This window comes from Vanessa atalanta, chromosome 12 (genome assembly GCF_905147765.1).
Source record: "Vanessa atalanta chromosome 12, ilVanAtal1.2, whole genome shotgun sequence".
NCBI lineage: Eukaryota > Metazoa > Arthropoda > Insecta > Lepidoptera > Nymphalidae > Vanessa > Vanessa atalanta.
Window position 1 is genome coordinate 3,614,473 of NC_061882.1, and position 20,164 is coordinate 3,634,636.

Below are 20,164 nucleotides of genomic sequence, written 5' to 3' on the forward strand. Positions count from 1 at the left end.
ATTTTTTTTTGTTATTTTAGCTTTCAAATATATTATGAATTCTCCCTTAATCTTTTTTTGTTTTCTAAACAAAGGTAGTGATTGTAAACTCTTGTTATTTACTTAGGTTAACTTTATATATTTTCCTAACCTAGTAAGTACTAACACTATTAATTTTTTTAATGATATATAATATTTGTTGTAGCTACGTTAATGGTACTATGTTATCTTTATAGTGATATAGGGTAATAGGGCATTTTACAATGTATTTACAGAAGTGACTGCTTTTTACTAAAAAAAAAAATGGATTCACAAACTAGGGATATTTGTGAACATCAATCTGTATCAAACGACGCAGCTTTGTTACAACTTAAAGATAATTCTGTGGATAATATAAAAGATAAATCAAACGAATTAGAACCAATAACATCTTCAAGTACAAATGAAATCTTAAGTAATCCTGAAAATACTCAAAACAGTAATCTTAACACGACAATAGACCCAGAGCCATATAAAAACTGTCACTTAAAATTATATGCAGAAGATAAAGGTCCCAAATGGTACCCTGTCAGAGGTAAAATAGTTACACCACCAGTTATCACTAAGAATCTGCCAGAAGCATTTAAGTTTATGCCTATATTTGGAGCACCTAAAAGTAGGCTTGAATTGCAAGATTTTCAGAATGCTAAAGTTAGAGAATATGTGGGATGTGATTTAGGTGATGAAGAATTTAACAAACTTGCATCTTACTGCAGGTAACAAATATATTTGTAACAATTTTTTTTTTTGTTTAAATGGAATGTAGATGTGTAAATAATGCCACCCGACACTAAGGTATATTTACAATGTAAACTGCTAAAATATTTGCAATTTAACTTACACTAATATTAATGTGCCACAAAACATGGGAACAGGCATATTATGTTCTTTTTGCATGTAATTAAACTGGGTTATTGACCATTTAAACCAGTATAAAACCATACAAAATGATGTCATTTGATTTGAACTGATATTTGAGCGATTTAATTGTAGAAAAATTGAATAACAAAATAATTCAAAATAATTTAAAAAAACATTATTACAATTTATGATATTAAATATTTTTTATCATGTAGGAATTTTTGTTTTGCCATTTACAAGAATATTTTTATTTTAGTCCTATGCATTTAAAAACTGGAGCTGAATTAGTAATGCCAACCACTTATCCCACACAAGGCCCATTACCAGATAAAAATGTGGATAATCTAGATTTAGATGGAGCAGGTGAAAATCTTTGTATTGTGAAGAAGTTGAAACTTAGAATCGAAAAAGATGTAAATAACCACTATACAAGAAAGCTTAAGTACAGAGGTGTGCGAGTTATACCACCATCGCTGGTAAAATACATTTTGTTGTTTGTAAAAGACTTTTCAATGAATAATCTGACATTTTATTGTTTGTAGTTCCTAAAGAAATTACTAATATTGTAAAATATTAAATCACATATGCAATGACATGTTTATATTGCCATAGTCAACATTCATGAAAATTGTATCATTGTTAAAAATTTAAATTAAAAGAAAAACTATTTTTTTTTCAAAGATCATATGTAGCTCATACTTTTTTAGCTAAAAGCTCTCATTTTTTTAAAATTCTGATAAATTGGCTATCAATTGGGTATAATTTTGTTTTGTAGGATGATGACTACAAAATTCCTCTAACACCTTTGGAGCCCGGTAAAGACCTAGTATTTCATATAAGGGTATATCGGCCCTTCTACTGCAATGGAAGATATAGAAATGTAAGTTTTACAAGGCTTTTTATTTTATGAAAATTATTGAAATGTTATATTACCATATAATGTTTTTGCATCTCTGACAGTTTTAGTGAACTTTATAAAAATAGTGTAATAAAATCATAAAAATAATCAATGTTAACATTGAATTGTAACAGCCTGTAAATGCCACTGCTGGGCTCAGGCATACTTTGGGGGTCCATAATATAAATTATAAGTTAACATATGAATATTCAGTGGTCACTTTTAACTACTTGGTCCTTTTGACTCAACCATTATCATGTGCAATATTTATTGCGTATCACCTTTTAATTTTAGATTGGCTATTTTACCTAAAGGCCTCGAGAGATCGATTTAGCACATTATTTTGTGTATGCAATGATAACAAATACTCCCGTCATGTCGGTTCTTAAGGGTTAAGATTGAGAAATGTATTCAAATTAATATGGAATTACCGTTTCAGAACACCCGCCATTCGATATTCAGTAACGAGTTAGTGCTGTTGGGCAGACACAAGCTGTCGGTGTTGCGCGACCACATCGTGTGCGCCAACGACGTGGGCATGCGAGTGGACGTCTCCGAGAACCCGGACGATCTGCCCACCACATCCGCCAAGGTTACACTATAAACTATTTCACTCCCCATTTTTATGGGATTTAAAAATAACCCGAAAATTATAAAAGTGCGATATAATTTCTCATTAATTTCAATTTATTTTTAGGGTCATTAATCATAATATATAAATATTAAAAAAAATGCAGTACAAAAGTTTAGCCTCTTATGAATATAATCTTTTGAAAATATCCTAAATAAACATTACTAATACTTGATAAATTATTTGTTAAAAGTGCATATTTTCAAAAATGTTTTAATTAAAACTTTTGGACGGTACTTTTTGTTTAAGTAACTGATAAATACTTTGCTTAAAATCACTTTAAAAAGTCTCGCGATAACGGCTAATCCGGTACAAGCGCTCTTAAATCTATAAAATTTAATTCTCACAAGAGTAACGGACGTAATACTTATATCATTTCTTATTAGTTCAGATGTTTTTGTATATTCTACAATAATATAAATATATTGTATATTGCAGGAAGTGTTCCCGTCTGGTTTCCTGTTCATAAATAATGTATTCTATGTGGACACGCGCAAGGGATGCGTCGACTACTCAAAGCCCATTCGCGAATGGGCCGCCAAGAGGGGCTTAGGAGAATTTCCCCACAAAGACATGACCGAAGTGACGTTAGACCAAATCGTCATTAGACTCGGCCATCCAGATGTAAGGAGTAGTGAGAAATATAATGTTATTGATATTTAGTTTCAGACAAATGAGTGAAATGAGGTACAGCGTCATGTAACTTTTCCGTTGTGAGAAAAATGTTTTAATCATTTTATTTACCGATAGACTTTGCGGAGACTCCCCATAAACATTTTTTAGTTTTGGCTATAAATTTGACGTGCTATCATTGTTTATCAAAAGCAAAGACACGAATAGACGTTTTGGTATTGATATTAATTTTGACCATTGTTCTGTCGATTGATGCCTGCTTCAAAGCGGCAAATATATATGACGCCAATTTTGATGTTTGAGAGATAAAAAAAAAGATTAACATGGATATATTTTTAAGAAGAATAATATAAATTAATTTTGGTAAATTGGTTCTAATATTTATTGTATGCAGCTTATACATATAACTTAAGATATTATAAATTTGAGAATATATCCATCATGATCTTAAGTATAGACTACTATAGTAAAAAAAAAAATAGTCAAAGTTCCATTGATCCGGGCGAGGGGCGGCTGGGTGGCTAGTAACGGCAGTGCGTGGCAGGTGTACGTGCACCAAGGGCGCTGCGAGCACCCGCTGTCGGTGTCGCGCGTGCGCGTGCTGCGCGCGGACGAGTGCCGCGCGCGCTGGCCGGCGCACGGCGCGCTGTCGCACAACCAGACCGTGTACTGCGCCACGTGCGCGGAGTTCGGCGCGCGCTGGATCGTGACGGGCTGCGAGCGCGTGCCCTTCGACCCCGCCTTCTTCTGCGACACGTGCCTCAAGCTCTACCTCTACCGGGACGGCAAGAAGATCTGCTCCTTCCGCGCCTACTCCTACCGCGGCAACGAGCTCAACCTCCTCAAGCCGCCCGGCTGAGTGCGTGCCGTGGCGTCTGCTGTCATACTTATCTTACGCTGACTAGTTTTGTTAAAACTCATTTTTTTTTTTTAGCATTAGCAGCCCGTAAATGTCCCACTGCTGGGATAAAGGCCTCCTCTCCCATTGAGGAGAAGGTTTGGAGCATATTCCACCACGCTGCTCCAATGCGGGTTGGCGGAATACACATGTGGCAGAATTTCGTTGAAATTAGACACATGCAGGTTTCCTCACGATGTTTTCCTTCACCGCCGAGCACGAGATGAATTATAAACGCAAATTAAGCACATGAAATTTCAGTGGTGCCTGCCTGGGTTTGAACCCGAAATCATCGGTTAAGATGCACGCGTTCTAGCCACTGGGCCATCTCGGCTCTTCTCAAAACTCATTCGAGTGACCTTATCGGATATGTAGTTACGATTTTTTAGCACTGATCAGAACTATAATTTCTATCTATGTGTCTTCAGAGACCTAACGTGAATACGTAGATCAGTTTGCAGTATTTCATTGTTTCTTTAGTAATCTTGATAAGATCGTCTATTTACATTCGGCTCGTTGCCATGTAAGTTTATTGTAATAGTTAATAAGCTAATGTAAATAAAGTACGACGTGTATATTACACTTGAAAATTAGAATAATTGTTAACACTAAAAATAAGAGGATTTTTTATTCTGTGATATGAAATAAATAGTTAAACATTATTAAGCGATTGATTAGTTTTTATTTTTCAAAAATGGCTATAATTTATTGTCCTACAAATTGATAGGCTTAAACGCAAATTGCACCGATTTAAGAAAATTTTAAATATCCTAATTGGGTGACTATTTCTCTTTATCAGATCTTAAAAGTAGAAAAAAGATTTTTTTTCTGACTTCATGTAGCACTAGTATGATCATTTAGATGAGAGGCATTTATGCATCATAGAAATCAATAAAAAAATACTAAGTTTTTGAATACAGTGCTTAGTTGTAAGTTTTTTTTTCTGCAAATATATAAAAAAACTTTTTACATGTCATACCATAGTCTAATGTGTTTTTTTCTGTCTGCTTATTAGTAAACACAGCGAAAAAGTAGTCTCAGGCACACTAAGCACGACCGTCACTCACACATACTTTTATAGCTCATTTATCAATATCGAAAGTTGCGTGGAGATTGCCCTGGTCGTTGGATTCTATTTTTTTTTTGTTGTTGAAAATCACTTTATTTTCAATTTCTTTTTATATTCAAATTAAAATAAAAAAAAATTTAAACTCAACTAAAAAAAAGTATTTATATACAATATTTTGAGTTCATTTTGTTGACCGTGGAACTGTACTATAGTGTAAAATTTCAACTCCATTTGATTAGAAGCAGTGATTCTAATTCAACCTACAAGATTTGACCAAAAAAGCATTGCAAGGTGAACTAAAGCTTGTAACAAAACTAAAAATCTTATATTGTTATAGTCGATTTTTGTTGATTAAATAAAAAAATCAAATTAGTGTTGCTTATGTCGTAAACAACCTTTCAAATTAACTTAAAAAAGCATAATTATGCTTCTGATTGTTATTTTAATAAACGTTTTTAACAATGCTAAATCTATAAAATTTAGTAACACTTAGATGTGCAGATCCATAGCTACGCCTATGTTACGTAAGGAGATGGTAAGAAGTTAAATCGGTAAAAAACTGGTCGATAGTTCAAGTTACGCTGGTTAAGCATCCACTAAATGAACTGATCGATGACGAGAGGGCTTGATCAATTGCAGTGCATGAAGAACCGACACGCAAACTTATGCTAGACTCAATAAATAGAGTATTTATTTAAGGTGTTATTTAAAATTTCTGTGAACAAGTGAAATTTCTTACAGAATTTCGAATTCGAGAAGCACAAAGTATTTATTGACAAAATTGAAAAAGAAAAATCTTGCATATCCAATTTAGGATTCATACGGCCCCTGGAGTTTAGTTCTACACTACAGGCTAACTACTACTTACTACATTAATGTATTGGGTATCTTGTATAATTTCTATTAATTTGTCTTTATAAATTTTAGATCTTCCTGTCAGTAATAATAATTCAACGACTCAGACTAAACAATAACATTGTGCGTTTTTTGTAACTAACTGCTACGGTTGATTTTATAGCAGAGTGGATTATGGTTTGTTATTGTTAGTAAATAGATGATGTCACAGGACGGAACAGATGCATCGCGTGTGACTTCTGATTGTACAGGATAAACGTTTGTGAATGTAACTGATATGTAGTTGCTACTCTACTTGTATTATTATAATTACGACAAAATTAAAGGAAAATATATGTTGGATTGTGTTCATAGCGAACAATTAGGATTAAAGCGTAACACGTAGCTCACTGTTAGCATCACCTTAAATTTAGGAAAACTGGAACCTTTTTGTCTTAGCTACACACCATATCTCGACATTTTACTAATTTGCGTAATATGGATTGAGAAGTTAATTTGTAACGTATTCAATCAAAAGAGAATATTATTCGGGTAGGACTGTAACTAATAAAATCTGTTTATACAAAATTTTCAAGATGAAAATATTACAATTTTATGGAAAATTGTTCCCATCAATCTTTTTTCAAATAAGTCATTTACAACTTAGCTTATTAACTACGACTTGTTAGATAGTCGTTCCATCTTCATTAAAACGTAGGTGCAACTTGCATATCTGGGACATGCAAATTTGAGCCACAAGTGTTTTCGTGAACTGATTTGTTGATTGGACCACACGCAGTTGAAATCTTCACTTCTCCTCAATTGACATAAAAAAATTAAAAATACCAATTATAAAAAATATACCTTAAAATGTATTCATGGTTTGAAACATTGCAGTGCGTTTATAATAAAGTAGTATTGAGCCAGCCTTTTATTTTGTTACAAAGGGAGAACATTTAAATGATACTGCCAATCTCCCTTTGCCAACTTCTTCGAGTGCTTGGACTTTTCTTTAGGAGATTTGCACTTTCGAATAGAGCTACCTCAACCTAAAAAAGAGTTTCGTACCTAATGGACACCAGTTAATGAAGTAAGCGAATCATAAATTAGTTCACAAACGCTTAGAGGTTTAATTATGCATATTAAATACTGAGCAATGCAAATAAATGCTATTTGTATTTCTGATTTTTTATCATATCATTACTTCATACATACATTCTATATCATTCTAGAAGATTATAGATCGTGATCAGTGATCATACCTGGTTATATTTATACCTCTAATGCATTTAGTGGGCGTACTTTATGAATACCTATGTCAATTGCTGAATTAAGATAGTGTCGAGTCCAGGTGGTCGATGTTTCCGCGGGGGCGGCTCGCACGTGAACTGGAACACGTGAGTTACTAGTTAAGGGAGATCGTTAAATGTGGGAAAATATAGTAGTTGTTGATGTAATAATGGAAATTTTACCTCACAACCTCACATTTAAGAACTGAATTGAAAAAATATTTTTTTAATTTACCTACTCCTCGTTTGGTCTCATTTAAATTTGAAGAAAAAATATGATTCGGCTATCTAATTTTTTGTTAAAAATTTATAATATTATTTAAACCTTTCTCCCGCTGGAAAATAGCTGCACACGCTAACTGCACAACTATTTAAATTGTGTTATCTTAGAAATTACGCCACCTAAGATGCCTACTAACAAATTATTTAACCGGGTTAAGCTAGAACAATACCTTAATAGTTAACAAGTGGCACACTTGTGTATAAAACTTTGAAAAATAAGGTTACAAAACAATAAATAAATAAAATAAAATAAGGTTTTTACAATGATCTGTTGTGTAGTAAAACATCAGAGGATACAAAACATGGAATATTTTATTCTTTCCCAAATCTTAGTCATGAGATCTTATTTTTTTACTTCTTTATTTAGCACTGATCTATTTAACCAGTTTAAATTAATTCTTCATCCATTCCATCGGGCTCGGAAAGGGGGATAGATACAGGCATTCATATTCAAATACTCTACCATAAATTAGAACTTATATGTCATAAATTTTATAAGTAATGTTTTTGAGAATAAACTTATAACCCCTACTTTCCGTTTGCATACGGTACAGAGAACGTTTTTGGGCAATAGTATTCTTATTAAAGCTAAATAAATTAATAAATCTTATTATTCATTAAAATAATAATGTGAGTTTCTTGCCGTCTCTTCTCGCTGGAAGCTTCTTTCCGAAACGGTGGTAGCGTTTAAATATTGACGATTCAAAGACGCTTGAATGTGAAGTTTACTTGAATAAAATACATTTGATTTGGTTTGATTTGAGAACAGTGACACTTTATTTTAAATTCGAATTAATATTTATGTTTTCATAAAAAAAACTTTAAATATATTTTAAGCATGTTAAAAATATATCTTGCTGGCTTCCAGTCGTTCTATAATCAGTAGATTCCAGTAATCGGAATGAAATATTAAATTATGATAGTAGTAATATACCAAAAAAAGCTGTACCTGATATGTTACGTTTCATGGATATACTTAATACAAAAAATGTATCGGAGGCTTAAGTTAATCTTTTAATTGCAACTGTCGCTGTTCATGTGTCGATAATATAATATAAGAGAAGCATACTTTGATTATAAGTATATACTAGTATAAAATCTATTTATATGTTAATTGGAAATCGGGATAAATGTATATATAATTTTATTATGACACTATATTTAGGTCACATACCGATGGCATGAATATTTGCTATCAAAATTTATCTTTTAGATATTCTGACAGAAGAGCCTCCACTGATAAGGCTAGGAATTTCAGATGTCTATACGACCTAAGCATCTGTAGAACAACTTGTAGCCAAGAGATAAAGAAGGGTAAATAGGTCACCGAATAGTAACTGTTCACCTCTGACAATAAATAGTAACATTGTAAAATTGGACCAAAATCCGTGCTCTGGTTTCCCAAAATATTTGGAAGTAGTCAATTTAAATATGGATTTATGGAGCTATCTACATGTAGATAGATATAAACTATTAAAACTATTAGCTATTAACAGTATCAACTAATTTTAAATGAACTTAAAGAGAAGATGCCAATTATTTAAATGAAGACAAGCTGCTGTAATCAGAAAATATCTTTGGTTAGCTTAGTTATCCTTCCATTTTAGCTTTGCCTGAATCTATCTCTCAATTGTTGTATGTAATATTTGAGCATAAGTGTATATGTATGAAATATTTAATAATTTCTACAAAATTTACAACATCGGATTAGTGATACTTTTTGCACTTATCAAAGATGATGAGAGTACAATAATATGGTATAATCATATGTGCTGATGAGATATGGAGCCCGAAGTTGGGAGACGTAACCCTTAAATGTCTACATATAAAGCCATCGAGTTTGAGCTCGTTTAATTCAATAATATATTTTCTAAAACGACGAGGAATTGATGATGGAATTGGAAATTGGCTTATGGAACCTTGGAAATCCAGTAAGCCCATTGAGTTTGAACTCATTAGTTTTTTGTTTTACCAAAAATATTATTTTAAATAGGGATAATTGTGTTGATTCTTACTTGTCCCTTTTTTGTGCTGTAAGTACTGATAAAAGCATGTTTTATACTTTTTTTAACTTATTATTAATTTGTCTTTTTTTCTAATTAATTAGTAAGTTTTTCATGGGTACGCCACTCCGAGGTCCCGGGTTCGATTCCCAGCCGAGTCGATATAGAAAAAGTTCAGTAATTTTCTATGTTTATTGTCTCGGGTCTGAGTATTTGTGGTACCGTCGTTATTTCTGTTTTTCATAATACAAGTGCTTTAGCTACTAACATTAGGATCAGAGTAATGTATGTGATATTTTCCAATATATATTTATTATATTTATATTTAAGTTTGAAGACCTATTATTTTGTACATTTGTACATGTGGAAGAAATATATCTTTAACCAGTAAGCTATAACCAAAAATTTATATTAGCACCTTTAAATATTCCTATAAAGAATAATTGATAATGTTTAATAAATAAAAAAATATATGTATATCAAAATACTGGACTCATATCTATATAGTATATACATAATTTCTTAGCTGTGTTAGCAATTTCAAAGAGCGTATTTATACTATATACATAGAGAAATGAGTATTCATTTATTTTAGACCGGAAAGCTCAGTAAATCATTGAAATATGTAACGAAAAATACACAATTGTTAAATAATACGTTATAAACATTATATAAGATGAAATAACTATGTATAACTTCGAGAATGATATCACCGCATGCATACACATGTTCTCGCGATTATTATGTCAATATTACCTCATCGCCTCTTATTTGAACTAACAGCTCCCGCCTTCTACTATGTCATTAATAGTTTTTATAGTTTAAAAACGTTTATAATACAAAGATGACATATGAATATTAAGCGCGCAACACGGTAATGGTATTATAAACATTGGTATATATAACAAGAAAAATAAAATTGTATTTACGTATGTCATTTTTAAAAGACTTGCAAATAAATGTTCATTATGTATTATACAAAAGTGTAAATTTTTGTTATATATAATATCACGTAATTAATTAAGATTATATTGCAATAACAGAAGAAAAATAAAAATTAGCTCAAACGATATTAGCCTTTTGATATCAATCTCAACGAAGATATTAAAATCTAGGCATTTAAGTCCACTTCTTTAAAGAAACAGTTTAATGCACTTTATAGATATGTTATGACATTTGTGATTTGTTTGTTTATTAATTTGGATCAAATGCTGGAGTTGGGAGAGTAAGTTCTTAATATCTTATTGGGTCAAAAAATTGTCGGTACCAGCCTATAGTTAGGAACTCGGCAATAGCCTTAGAGGAGGCTCATGTGATGGAAAGTGACTACCATCGCCTAAGGACTATAATACCGGAAAGCTTGCAGGTGAGTAGCGTTAAAAACCGCACTGTTGTAGATTTCCGTACATCAAAGTGTTATGCATGAAATTTGAAATTCAGAAGCAATGTCCGAAAGTGAAATTCAGCGGCTGGAATTATTCCAAACAATTTGTGGGAACATTCCTCTTAAAAAATACGGTAGATGACGTAGAGTAATCCAACAGAACTACGAAAAGCCAAAGGATCAACTTTTCTTTGAATACGGTCATATTAAAGACGCTGGTATTGGCGAGCTCCCGCCCAAATGTAAGAGTAGTATCCATATGAGGCCGAATTGGTCCCTTGACAAAGCACAAATAGTTTTAGATAGATGGACCGATGTGAACTATACGAGATACGGCAAATGGTGACTTTTTAACAGTTAACACGAAACCTAGTGTTTTTTTAGGATTGAATTTTACTAGTTTTTTAAATAAGGCCTAGTCCTAGGCTTTATTTAAAAAAGACTCGACTTCACACATAAGTTTACTCCGTTTCTCATCGACGTGTTCCCGAGAAATACTGGCATTTCTTGAAAAGCATAGAAAAAAAGTCAAAGCTAATTTCCATCCCATCGCACTATGTGAAGGAATAGTGCACCTGTCTACGCATTCAATGGTGTTCTGTACGATCCCCTGCATAGGTGCTTATTCCTGGTGAAGGTGAAGACATGTTCTTCACCTTCAACATTAATACACTAAAGACACACAAAATGGTCCCGTAGGTACTTATTTACGAAAATAGCTTTGAAATAATACTAAAAAAAAAAATTTTTCTTAATAAAAGACTGGTTAATTTGAAAATAAATAAATTAACTAGATAAACGATTAAAAATTAGGCTAAAGTTAGGTCATTTGAAAACTAAACCGGAACAAATAAGCAAACAAGGTGATGTTATAAATTAGCGCATCTCGATAAAAAAAAATTGATAAATTACTTCCCTCTAATTTATATTGAAAATTCTAGCGGTTTGACTCATGAGATTATATTTGATAATATATTCTATATGTAGGACGTTGGGGTAAATAATAGAGCTCACTTCAGTTTCAGTATATTTCACGGAATAACTAAATATTTTAAGAGACTCTTGAAGAAGATATTTTAAATTGACAATACTCTTAAGTAAGTATTCGTGGCTAGTAGCAGACAACTCTTTTATTGTAAAAGAAATAAAATACTTTTTACAAGAGACTAAGTTTTGCTTATAAAAATCATTTGATAATCCAACACTATAAACGCAGGTTTCCTCTCGATGTTGTCTTTCACCGCTGATCAGAAGTTGAATTATAAATTAAATTAATCAAAAGATATATAGTGCATTCCCTCATTTCAATCTACGATCTTTACGAGGTTTAATCCTTATTCCTTACCTGTATCAATTGAAACTTCTTGTTTCAGCAGCTTATTAATTTACTTTCAAAATATTATGTACAACTTCATGAAATAGTATCCAAACAATTTATTAGTTAATCACTAACTGTCTGGATTACTTTATTATATTGCATTGACCATAGATAGTTAAAAGGTTTCAATTGATTGATAGAGCTATAAAATTTACAAAGCGGCTCAGAACAATGGGATAGCAGAGATAAAGGCAATTTGTTCAATCAATTAACGGGATAATCTATGAATTACGTAACAGGGATGATAGCATTCTGATTACGTAAGACGTATGTTGTTTTAAATCTTATATAATTAGGAAGATTAGCTGTTAGTAACACGATTTGACTTTACACGTGGCATATTTAGCTTTATGGTGAATGCGGCGGTAAAATTTTGACTTTGAGATAAACATCTCAAACATCGATATTTTTTATTAATTTAATTTAAATTTAACAATGTATGATTTTCGTAACTTAACCTTACATGGCAATTTTTCGTAACCTTACATTGCAATTTTTTTTTGCGAAGTGTGTTTTGAAAATAAAAAGTTTTATGTTTTACTAGTTATTACTTAAATATCTATTGAAGTCGACGAAGACGAAGAACCGTTGAAGTATGAGAAAGATTTAAGATAAGTATAATTAAATGTGTACGTTTTTCAGTGATATAAGCATTGTCTATTAATTTAATTATGATTCGCGAACGCCATCTAGTGATTAATAAATTGTTAATGTTTCTTGAAATTAATTATAGCCAACAACTGGGTCACGTTGCAGCTAAAGAGGCTGCAAACACAGATTAGATATCGTTCGCAAACATCTCCACGATAATGTTGGCACAGCCCGATAACTGAAAATAATTACACTATTTCGAAAATGTAACTTTTGTGAATGTTTAGTGTTTAAACTAAATGGTGTAAATAGAACAAATTAAGTGTACAAGTAAAGAAGTTTTTCTTTATAAATGTAACAATTATAATTTGTAACGGAATTTACTAATTATCCTTAAACTATGTTAGTTTAGCAATGTTATTTCAAAAGCTGTCTGTATGTTTTGAATATGTATAAATTATGCTTTTAGTATACGTTTTTTTTTGGTCATGGTTTCCTGTAGGGTTATTTTTAATATCTTATTTTTATATGTTCTATATAAAATCACCTTCTCTTAGCAACACACGCTTATCAACATTCTTAAATTAATCTTCGTAGCATTTTTTTGGCTTGATGAAATTTTAACATCCACATATACATAACTATTATATTATATATTCATCTTGTACTCGTTAAGATGGTGATTTGGTAAATCGTAGATTGCCTTTTTCAATATCTGATATATTATAAGTACTCGTATATTTATTGTTTTAATTAATTTTGAATAAATGTGATCGATTGATTTAAAAATATTTTCTTATTTTAAATTATATCACGAGGGTCGCATTTGCACAGACGGGCTTACGCAAAGCCCTACCAAAATGTAAACAATGCCCCGATGGAATAATTACTAACGTACTAGTCTACTAACTAGTCGAAATGATGTTCTTTCGAAATTTTTATTCTGAGGGAGGCGCGTCCACTTCATTTTTCAATTTTACCCAATAGAATGAAGTAAAAATTTTTGTTGCTGCTTGAGCATAAGGAAACTAAATTTCGATTGTTTGGAATTTGTTAATTTTACTATTTGTGCGAATACTGTTATTATGTTTTCTGCATAATTACATAATTAGCTTCACCATCATGAGCATATTATTGTGTCAATTAAAAGAGCTATACTATTAATAGTCTGGATAGACGAGTTAGCTGTTAAAGGTTGAGTATCTGTGTTTTTGGGAGAGCAGTCAGGGGTAACGGAAACGTTTTTAGTGGAAGCTTTTGAGTTCAAGATTTAGAAACAGATCGATTGGTTTGTCTGGATTCTCGGGGTAATAACGTTCAACAACAACAATAAAGATATAATGTAAACTAAAATGAAGGCATCATCAATAAAATATATTCTATAATAAAAACAATACAAACCGAAAACGTAAGGTAGACACAAGATCCACAATAATCAAACTATTTGTACTTTAAATTTAAGAAAATGATGTACCAGACGTATAAGAAAAAATGTGTTTTTCGATCAAAGCTAAAGTCAGCCCAAAAATACCTCAAAAGGTACTCTACTCGTACAAAGTCAATTTACACGTATCATACAATTATTACGTTAGACAGAGAGAGAGAGAGCAGATAAACTTATTTGTACCTCATTATTATGTATACGAGAAAAATCCAAATTTTAAGAATTCCATCGCGCAAAGAATTTATAGTAATCCATTTTAAGATGTCAGTGTACGATAACAAAGTAAACATTGTAATTTAATCAACGCTATGTTTGAAAAAAAAAGATGTTTGCAAATATTTTGTTTTATGCCTCAAGATGTTTGCCCTATCTTAAGTATTCATTGGTATAGCCAGTACTTTTGTCTTAGATCCTTATTCTAGAATAATCTTCCGATGTGTTCAAAATAAGTCTGATATATTTTTTGTAATGTAGTTTGAAACTTGGTATTTCGAACAACATTTACTTGTACAAAGTCTTACTGAGGCGCGTTTGGGTAGGTACTACCTATCACATATCGTACCGCCAAACAGCATTTTTTATGTTCGGGTTTGAAGGTGACTGAACCAGTGTAACTTGTGCTTGTTACAAGGGACATACCATCTAGGTTCCCAAGATTGGTGGCGCATTGACGATGCAAGGGATGGCTACAGACGCTACAGCACCATTGTCTATGGACAGTTATGATCATCAGATGACCACTCTGCCAGTCAACTTACTTATTTAGAAAATCCAACGTTTCAACATTTTCGTGTCTTGTAAAACACATAAAATCGTAATTACTATTCAGATCAACCACACTCCAGTCCGATTCTTTCAAAGCAATTCGTATAGAAAAGAATATTTGGTTGATATTTTCTAAAATTCATCGAATTAAGCATTATGATGCTGCCGGGTTTTAAATAATAAAATGTTCTTTTTAAATTGGTCAGACATGGAAATTAAATAAAATACTTCGTAGACTACACTGCGTTTGTTTAGCGCAGGCGCTTTGTTTTGCGAACATTGTGATTCCCATCATGGACAAGTTTGGCTCTGAAATCAATTATTACTGCTGTATTTGTCTTCAAACATTGACTGACCTATCATTTATAATTATTATTTATAAGTATTAATTGTGGTTTAATCTTTCTTGGGTTCAAAGACATATGTTAGAACCCGAGGAAATCATATACGTAAATAACTATTCATTGAAACGTCTTTAATATTACTTACATTATTGGACAATAATTTATAAAGAGTTATAATGTTTTAGGCTGCGAGAAAGGATCTTGTTTGCCACAACTGCGCGATAGTAGCTAGTACGGGCCTTGTTAGCAAGAAGAACAATAATTAGCAACTCCAAACAGAAAAATTGTAAACAATCTACCGAGTGAAATTATAAATGAAAATAATATATAGATACTTACTATATTACATATCCAGTTTTAGGCGTGACATTATTCTTCCCAAGCAGGAAAAAAATTAAAAGACAGATTAAGCACGTGATAACTTTAAAGTTTACCTAGATTTTGATATAATCAATTATTCGCGTATTCACTTTTGCTATCTTAGCTTAAAATTTTACGTACTTGCATATAATAAAGACAAATAAAAGAAATCTTCTTATTCTTGTTTATTTCAAATTGTAGTTCCAGTTATTTTATATCGATGGTTTCCTCTTATTATTCGATATATTAACTATATTGATCGAACATTGTGCACATGCTTAGGTGATATATTGGGGGTGTAAAAGTACAAACGCCCCTTCTGCAACACATTATTTTTGAAGTGTTATGGTCTGCCTTAAGTCAATATAAAACGTCTAATATTGCCTTTATTTCATCGGGTCTACCACTAAATGTTTCGGTAGATCATTTGTTTAATGCAAAAACATTTAGTCTTTGTTTAAAATATCAATTTACATTATTTATTTTTTTAGCATTAGCAGCCCGAAAATGTCTCACAGCTGAGATAAAGGGCACCTCTCCCTTTGAGGAGAAGGTTTGGAGCATATTCCACCACGCTGCTCCAATGTGGGTTGGCGGAATACACATGTGGCAGAATTTCGTTGAAATTAGACACATGCAGGTTTCCTCACGATGTTTTCCTTCATCGCCGAGCACGAGATGAATTATAAACACAAATTAAGCACATGAAATTTCAGTGGTGCCTGCCAGGGTTTGAACCCGAAATCATCGGTTAAGATGCACGCGTTCTAACCACTGGGCCATCTCGGCTCTTTTAATTTACTATTATTATAATTAAGTCCTTAAATATATCTACAATATACCAATATGGATCAAAATTAGCTACTGTATAATTCTTGACCGCGTGGAATGGTGGTAAGAATTCTAGATTGATACTTAAAGTATGAAATCATTTATTATTATATCGTAATAGCTTCATTCCTCCTCCTTATATCACACATACATAAGTATAATAAAATACATTTATCATAATCTTTTACACTTGAAGCATAGGAAAAAAGAGACACGTTGGTTTATACCACTGTTAGACATAATATCCTTTTGTGAAATAATCAATAAAATATCTGTGGCCTTTTTTGCTTTGATTTATAATTCTGAAACAATAAATATTTTGAAGAAATAAAACATTAATCATTTTTGCTGTCCATTCAAGATACTATGCAGAATGTGCTTCCTCTTTGAGTACAGAATAAATAAATAAAAAAAAAAAATGTTTTATTCTGATATAGGTTAGCACTACCATTTTCTAGCAATTTCTAACAAGCCTACATCTTAATCTACATCCGAGTATGCCTGTAAGAGATCGCTATTAAAGATAAGTCTGCCATAAGACTTGCAATTTATATAATTGAATTCAATGATGTTATTATATATCTACATATCAGTCAAAAGGTAATTATAAATTTTAAATACAGACTCAAAACTGTTTTCAACAGAAGAAATCTTAAAAAGAACTGAATAAATTGAATACCATATTTGTAAATATATGTGAAAACGTAAGAATTCGTAACACCTGCGCGTGCGTCCGTGAGACAAACGATCAACATTAAATATATAGGACAACGCACAGTCTGCGTACACAGAGTATAGAAATTTAGTGGCTATTTATGTTTTATAAATTATAGTATTGATATAAATAATTATGTGAATGTTTAAAATGCTGCCACGATGAAACCGTTCACTATAGTAGGTACTGATATGTCGTTTTTATATCTGGATATTATGTAGTACATATATGCAATGTAAATATATATTTGTACTAAAGTTACTATGAATATAAAGGTTAGGTTTTATGAAACTATCAATCTGGTAGCTAATCGTTATCGTAATAATTCTAGAGAATTACATTTTTTTTAACCAGGTCATACCTGATTGTTTAAATATTTAGAGTATCTGTATTTGTCACGAAAAAAAAAATGATATTTATTTATTTGTCGGAGCTCATCAATCGGGTTCGTGTTAATTATTTACTTGTACGGAACGTTTTTTTATATATTGGTTTTCATGTGTGTACTTTACACATAATACATGTTAAAAAATAAGGGTTCTCTTAAATACTATAATTGTTATTGATGTTAAGATTACCGGTAATATTTACCAGTTATGTTACCGGTTAGATGTGCTCTGAGATGAGTTAAACCTTCGAATTTTATAAATATATACACGAGCGATATCATTTGATATTCATAGTTTATTATTCAACACATTGCTATGGAACTAGCGACCATCTTTTTCATAAATAAACAGTTGAACTAAGCTCCATTTGAATACAGTTATTAATACTGAAATGTGTGTTTAAATTGAGATTAATGTTGTAAACAGGTTCCACTTGAGTGTTAAATAAGCCATAATTTAATCAATATTAGTAATTGGAATGAATTATACTATAACTTTGATATTGCTAGTTTCCAGGTCGAGATGGCGATTGTGAGTGAAGATTGTGTATCGAATTTAAATATAGGCAAGCACCACTGATTATATTAATGTGGTAAATTTATATTTAGAAATCCATTGTGCTCGGCACTAATAGACAACTTTGTCAACAAACCTTCATTAATGAAAAATTTAAATTAGATTGGCTGTAGGGTATATATGGGATGTCATTTTAATTTTAACTATTGTTTAATTCTTTAATGTTCTATATAATTTTACAGATATTTTTTAAGATTGAAAATATAACACGTCTGTCTATATTTTGAAAGCTGTTCTTTGGCAATTAGCCCCAGAAACACATTTTATAAGAGAACAATGATCATAAGTGACGCATGTACTTCGATTACACACTGCTGAAGAATTTCAATGAAGGTCGTTTCAGGGTTATTACAGAATTCACGTAAAAACAGAATCAATCGATAGTGTTTGAAATTACTTGGATTGTGCTACGGTAAATATATAATTCGATGATTTACACCCGGTAGTGAAGCGAAATACTTTTTTTATTTGCAATCAGCCCTAAAGTTATGACCAAATCTGTTCAGTGATGGAGTTCATCCCATTGGAGGCACCACTCATCTGTTGCTCAGCTTCTGCCGGTCTTCTAGCACTAAGATATGATGACGTTTTGGTCGTCTCATATATTGGTTCATGGTGAGCTGGCGAGCGAGTTCGTTAGGATGACGGATTAACCGCTCTTTGTTATATGAAGTTAAATACTTAGTCAAAATTAATGAATATGCAAGTCTTTGTTTAGACACTTAAATATGGTGTTTACTCTTAGGGATACTTTTGTAATCGGGGTTAGAAACTGCATCCTTAGAGTATACGTGTACTCTACATTAAGTCAATTACTTATGTGTATTTTATTATATTTACTTTGCTTGTATGTGTGTAAATACTGCTAATAAAAACGTAAATAAATGAACAAAACAATAATTTATAAATAACAAACCATGATTACAGCTGTGGTTGGTTTATGTCAGTATACTGACATCATTTAGTAGAATTGTTCAATTCAAGTTATAGGAGGTGGGTATTATCTATATGCGGTTTTTCTAAGAAGACAAATTCCGTGATTTGTGGTTTATAAGCCGTAAGACAGTTCAATGAGCTACACTTTGATGTTGTTATATATTTTGGTCTTTTAAAGCGTTTTCTATTCTATTTATTATATATATATAAAGCTATTGGCACAGTTGATAAAATATTTTGTATTTCATTTATGAAAAAGAAGTTTGATGATCTTCTTGCCAATTCTTTTCGGTAGAGTCTACATTCCAATGTTATATAAATTCTGTATATTTAAATGCCTTACTTCAATATTGACAGACCACTACTAAAATGGATTAATATAATATTTGAATAAAGATAAATGTAATTGTAATTATATCTAGAGTTTGAAATTATATATGTATGACATTCATTTGTTATATATTTTTAATTAATTTCTTCAATCTCAGACATCTAAAGTAAGCACCCTAATCAGAAATATTCACGTCAATATTGATTACTTCCTTATGTTATACGATTAATATTATTAAATGCTTCAATTTCACTTACGTTATTTATTGAGGAACGCTCTATAGGTGTCCGGTAGACTACGGTCCCCATCATCTTAAAGCATCGTAATCATGACGCCGACCAAACTTTGCCAGCCGGTAAATAACGTACATATGTAAGTAAAATGGTAACGTTTAGTAATAATTGATATATTTTTTATAAAACAGCTTATATTTATTCCATCGGTATGTTGTTTTTTTATGGTATAGGTCGATGGACGAGCAAATGGGGCCACCTGATGGTAAGTGGTCACCGCCGCCCTTACACAATGGCGCTGTAAGAAATATCAACCATTTCCTACATCGCCAATGCGCCACCAACCTTGGGAACTAAGACGTTATGTACCTTGTTCCTGTAGTTACACTGGCTCACTCACCTTTCAAACCGGAACACAACAATACTGAGAACTGTTGTTTGGCGGTAGAATATCAGATGAGCTTGCACCAA

General features: G+C 31.7%; 1 protein-coding gene across 2 annotated transcripts; it reads left to right on the forward strand.

The window, feature by feature from the left end:
- The first annotated feature begins 38 nt into the window (after positions 1-38).
- LOC125067659 (snRNA-activating protein complex subunit 3) lies at positions 39-4,570 on the forward strand. 2 transcript variants are annotated; one of them, XM_047676365.1, is made up of 8 exons: positions 39-133; positions 216-734; positions 1,136-1,355; positions 1,655-1,759; positions 2,217-2,369; positions 2,847-3,032; positions 3,586-3,960; positions 4,320-4,570. In XM_047676365.1, the coding sequence occupies exons 2-7, from the start codon at positions 283-285 to the stop codon at positions 3,898-3,900; spliced, it is 1,431 nt and encodes a 476-aa protein (XP_047532321.1). In that variant the 5' UTR covers positions 39-133; positions 216-282; the 3' UTR covers positions 3,901-3,960; positions 4,320-4,570. The 2 variants fall into 2 exon arrangements, with proteins under 2 accessions (XP_047532321.1, XP_047532322.1); XM_047676366.1 differs by lacking the exon at positions 39-133 and having other exon boundaries at positions 154-734; positions 3,586-3,953; positions 4,281-4,570.
- Positions 4,571-20,164: the final 15,594 nt, after the last annotated feature.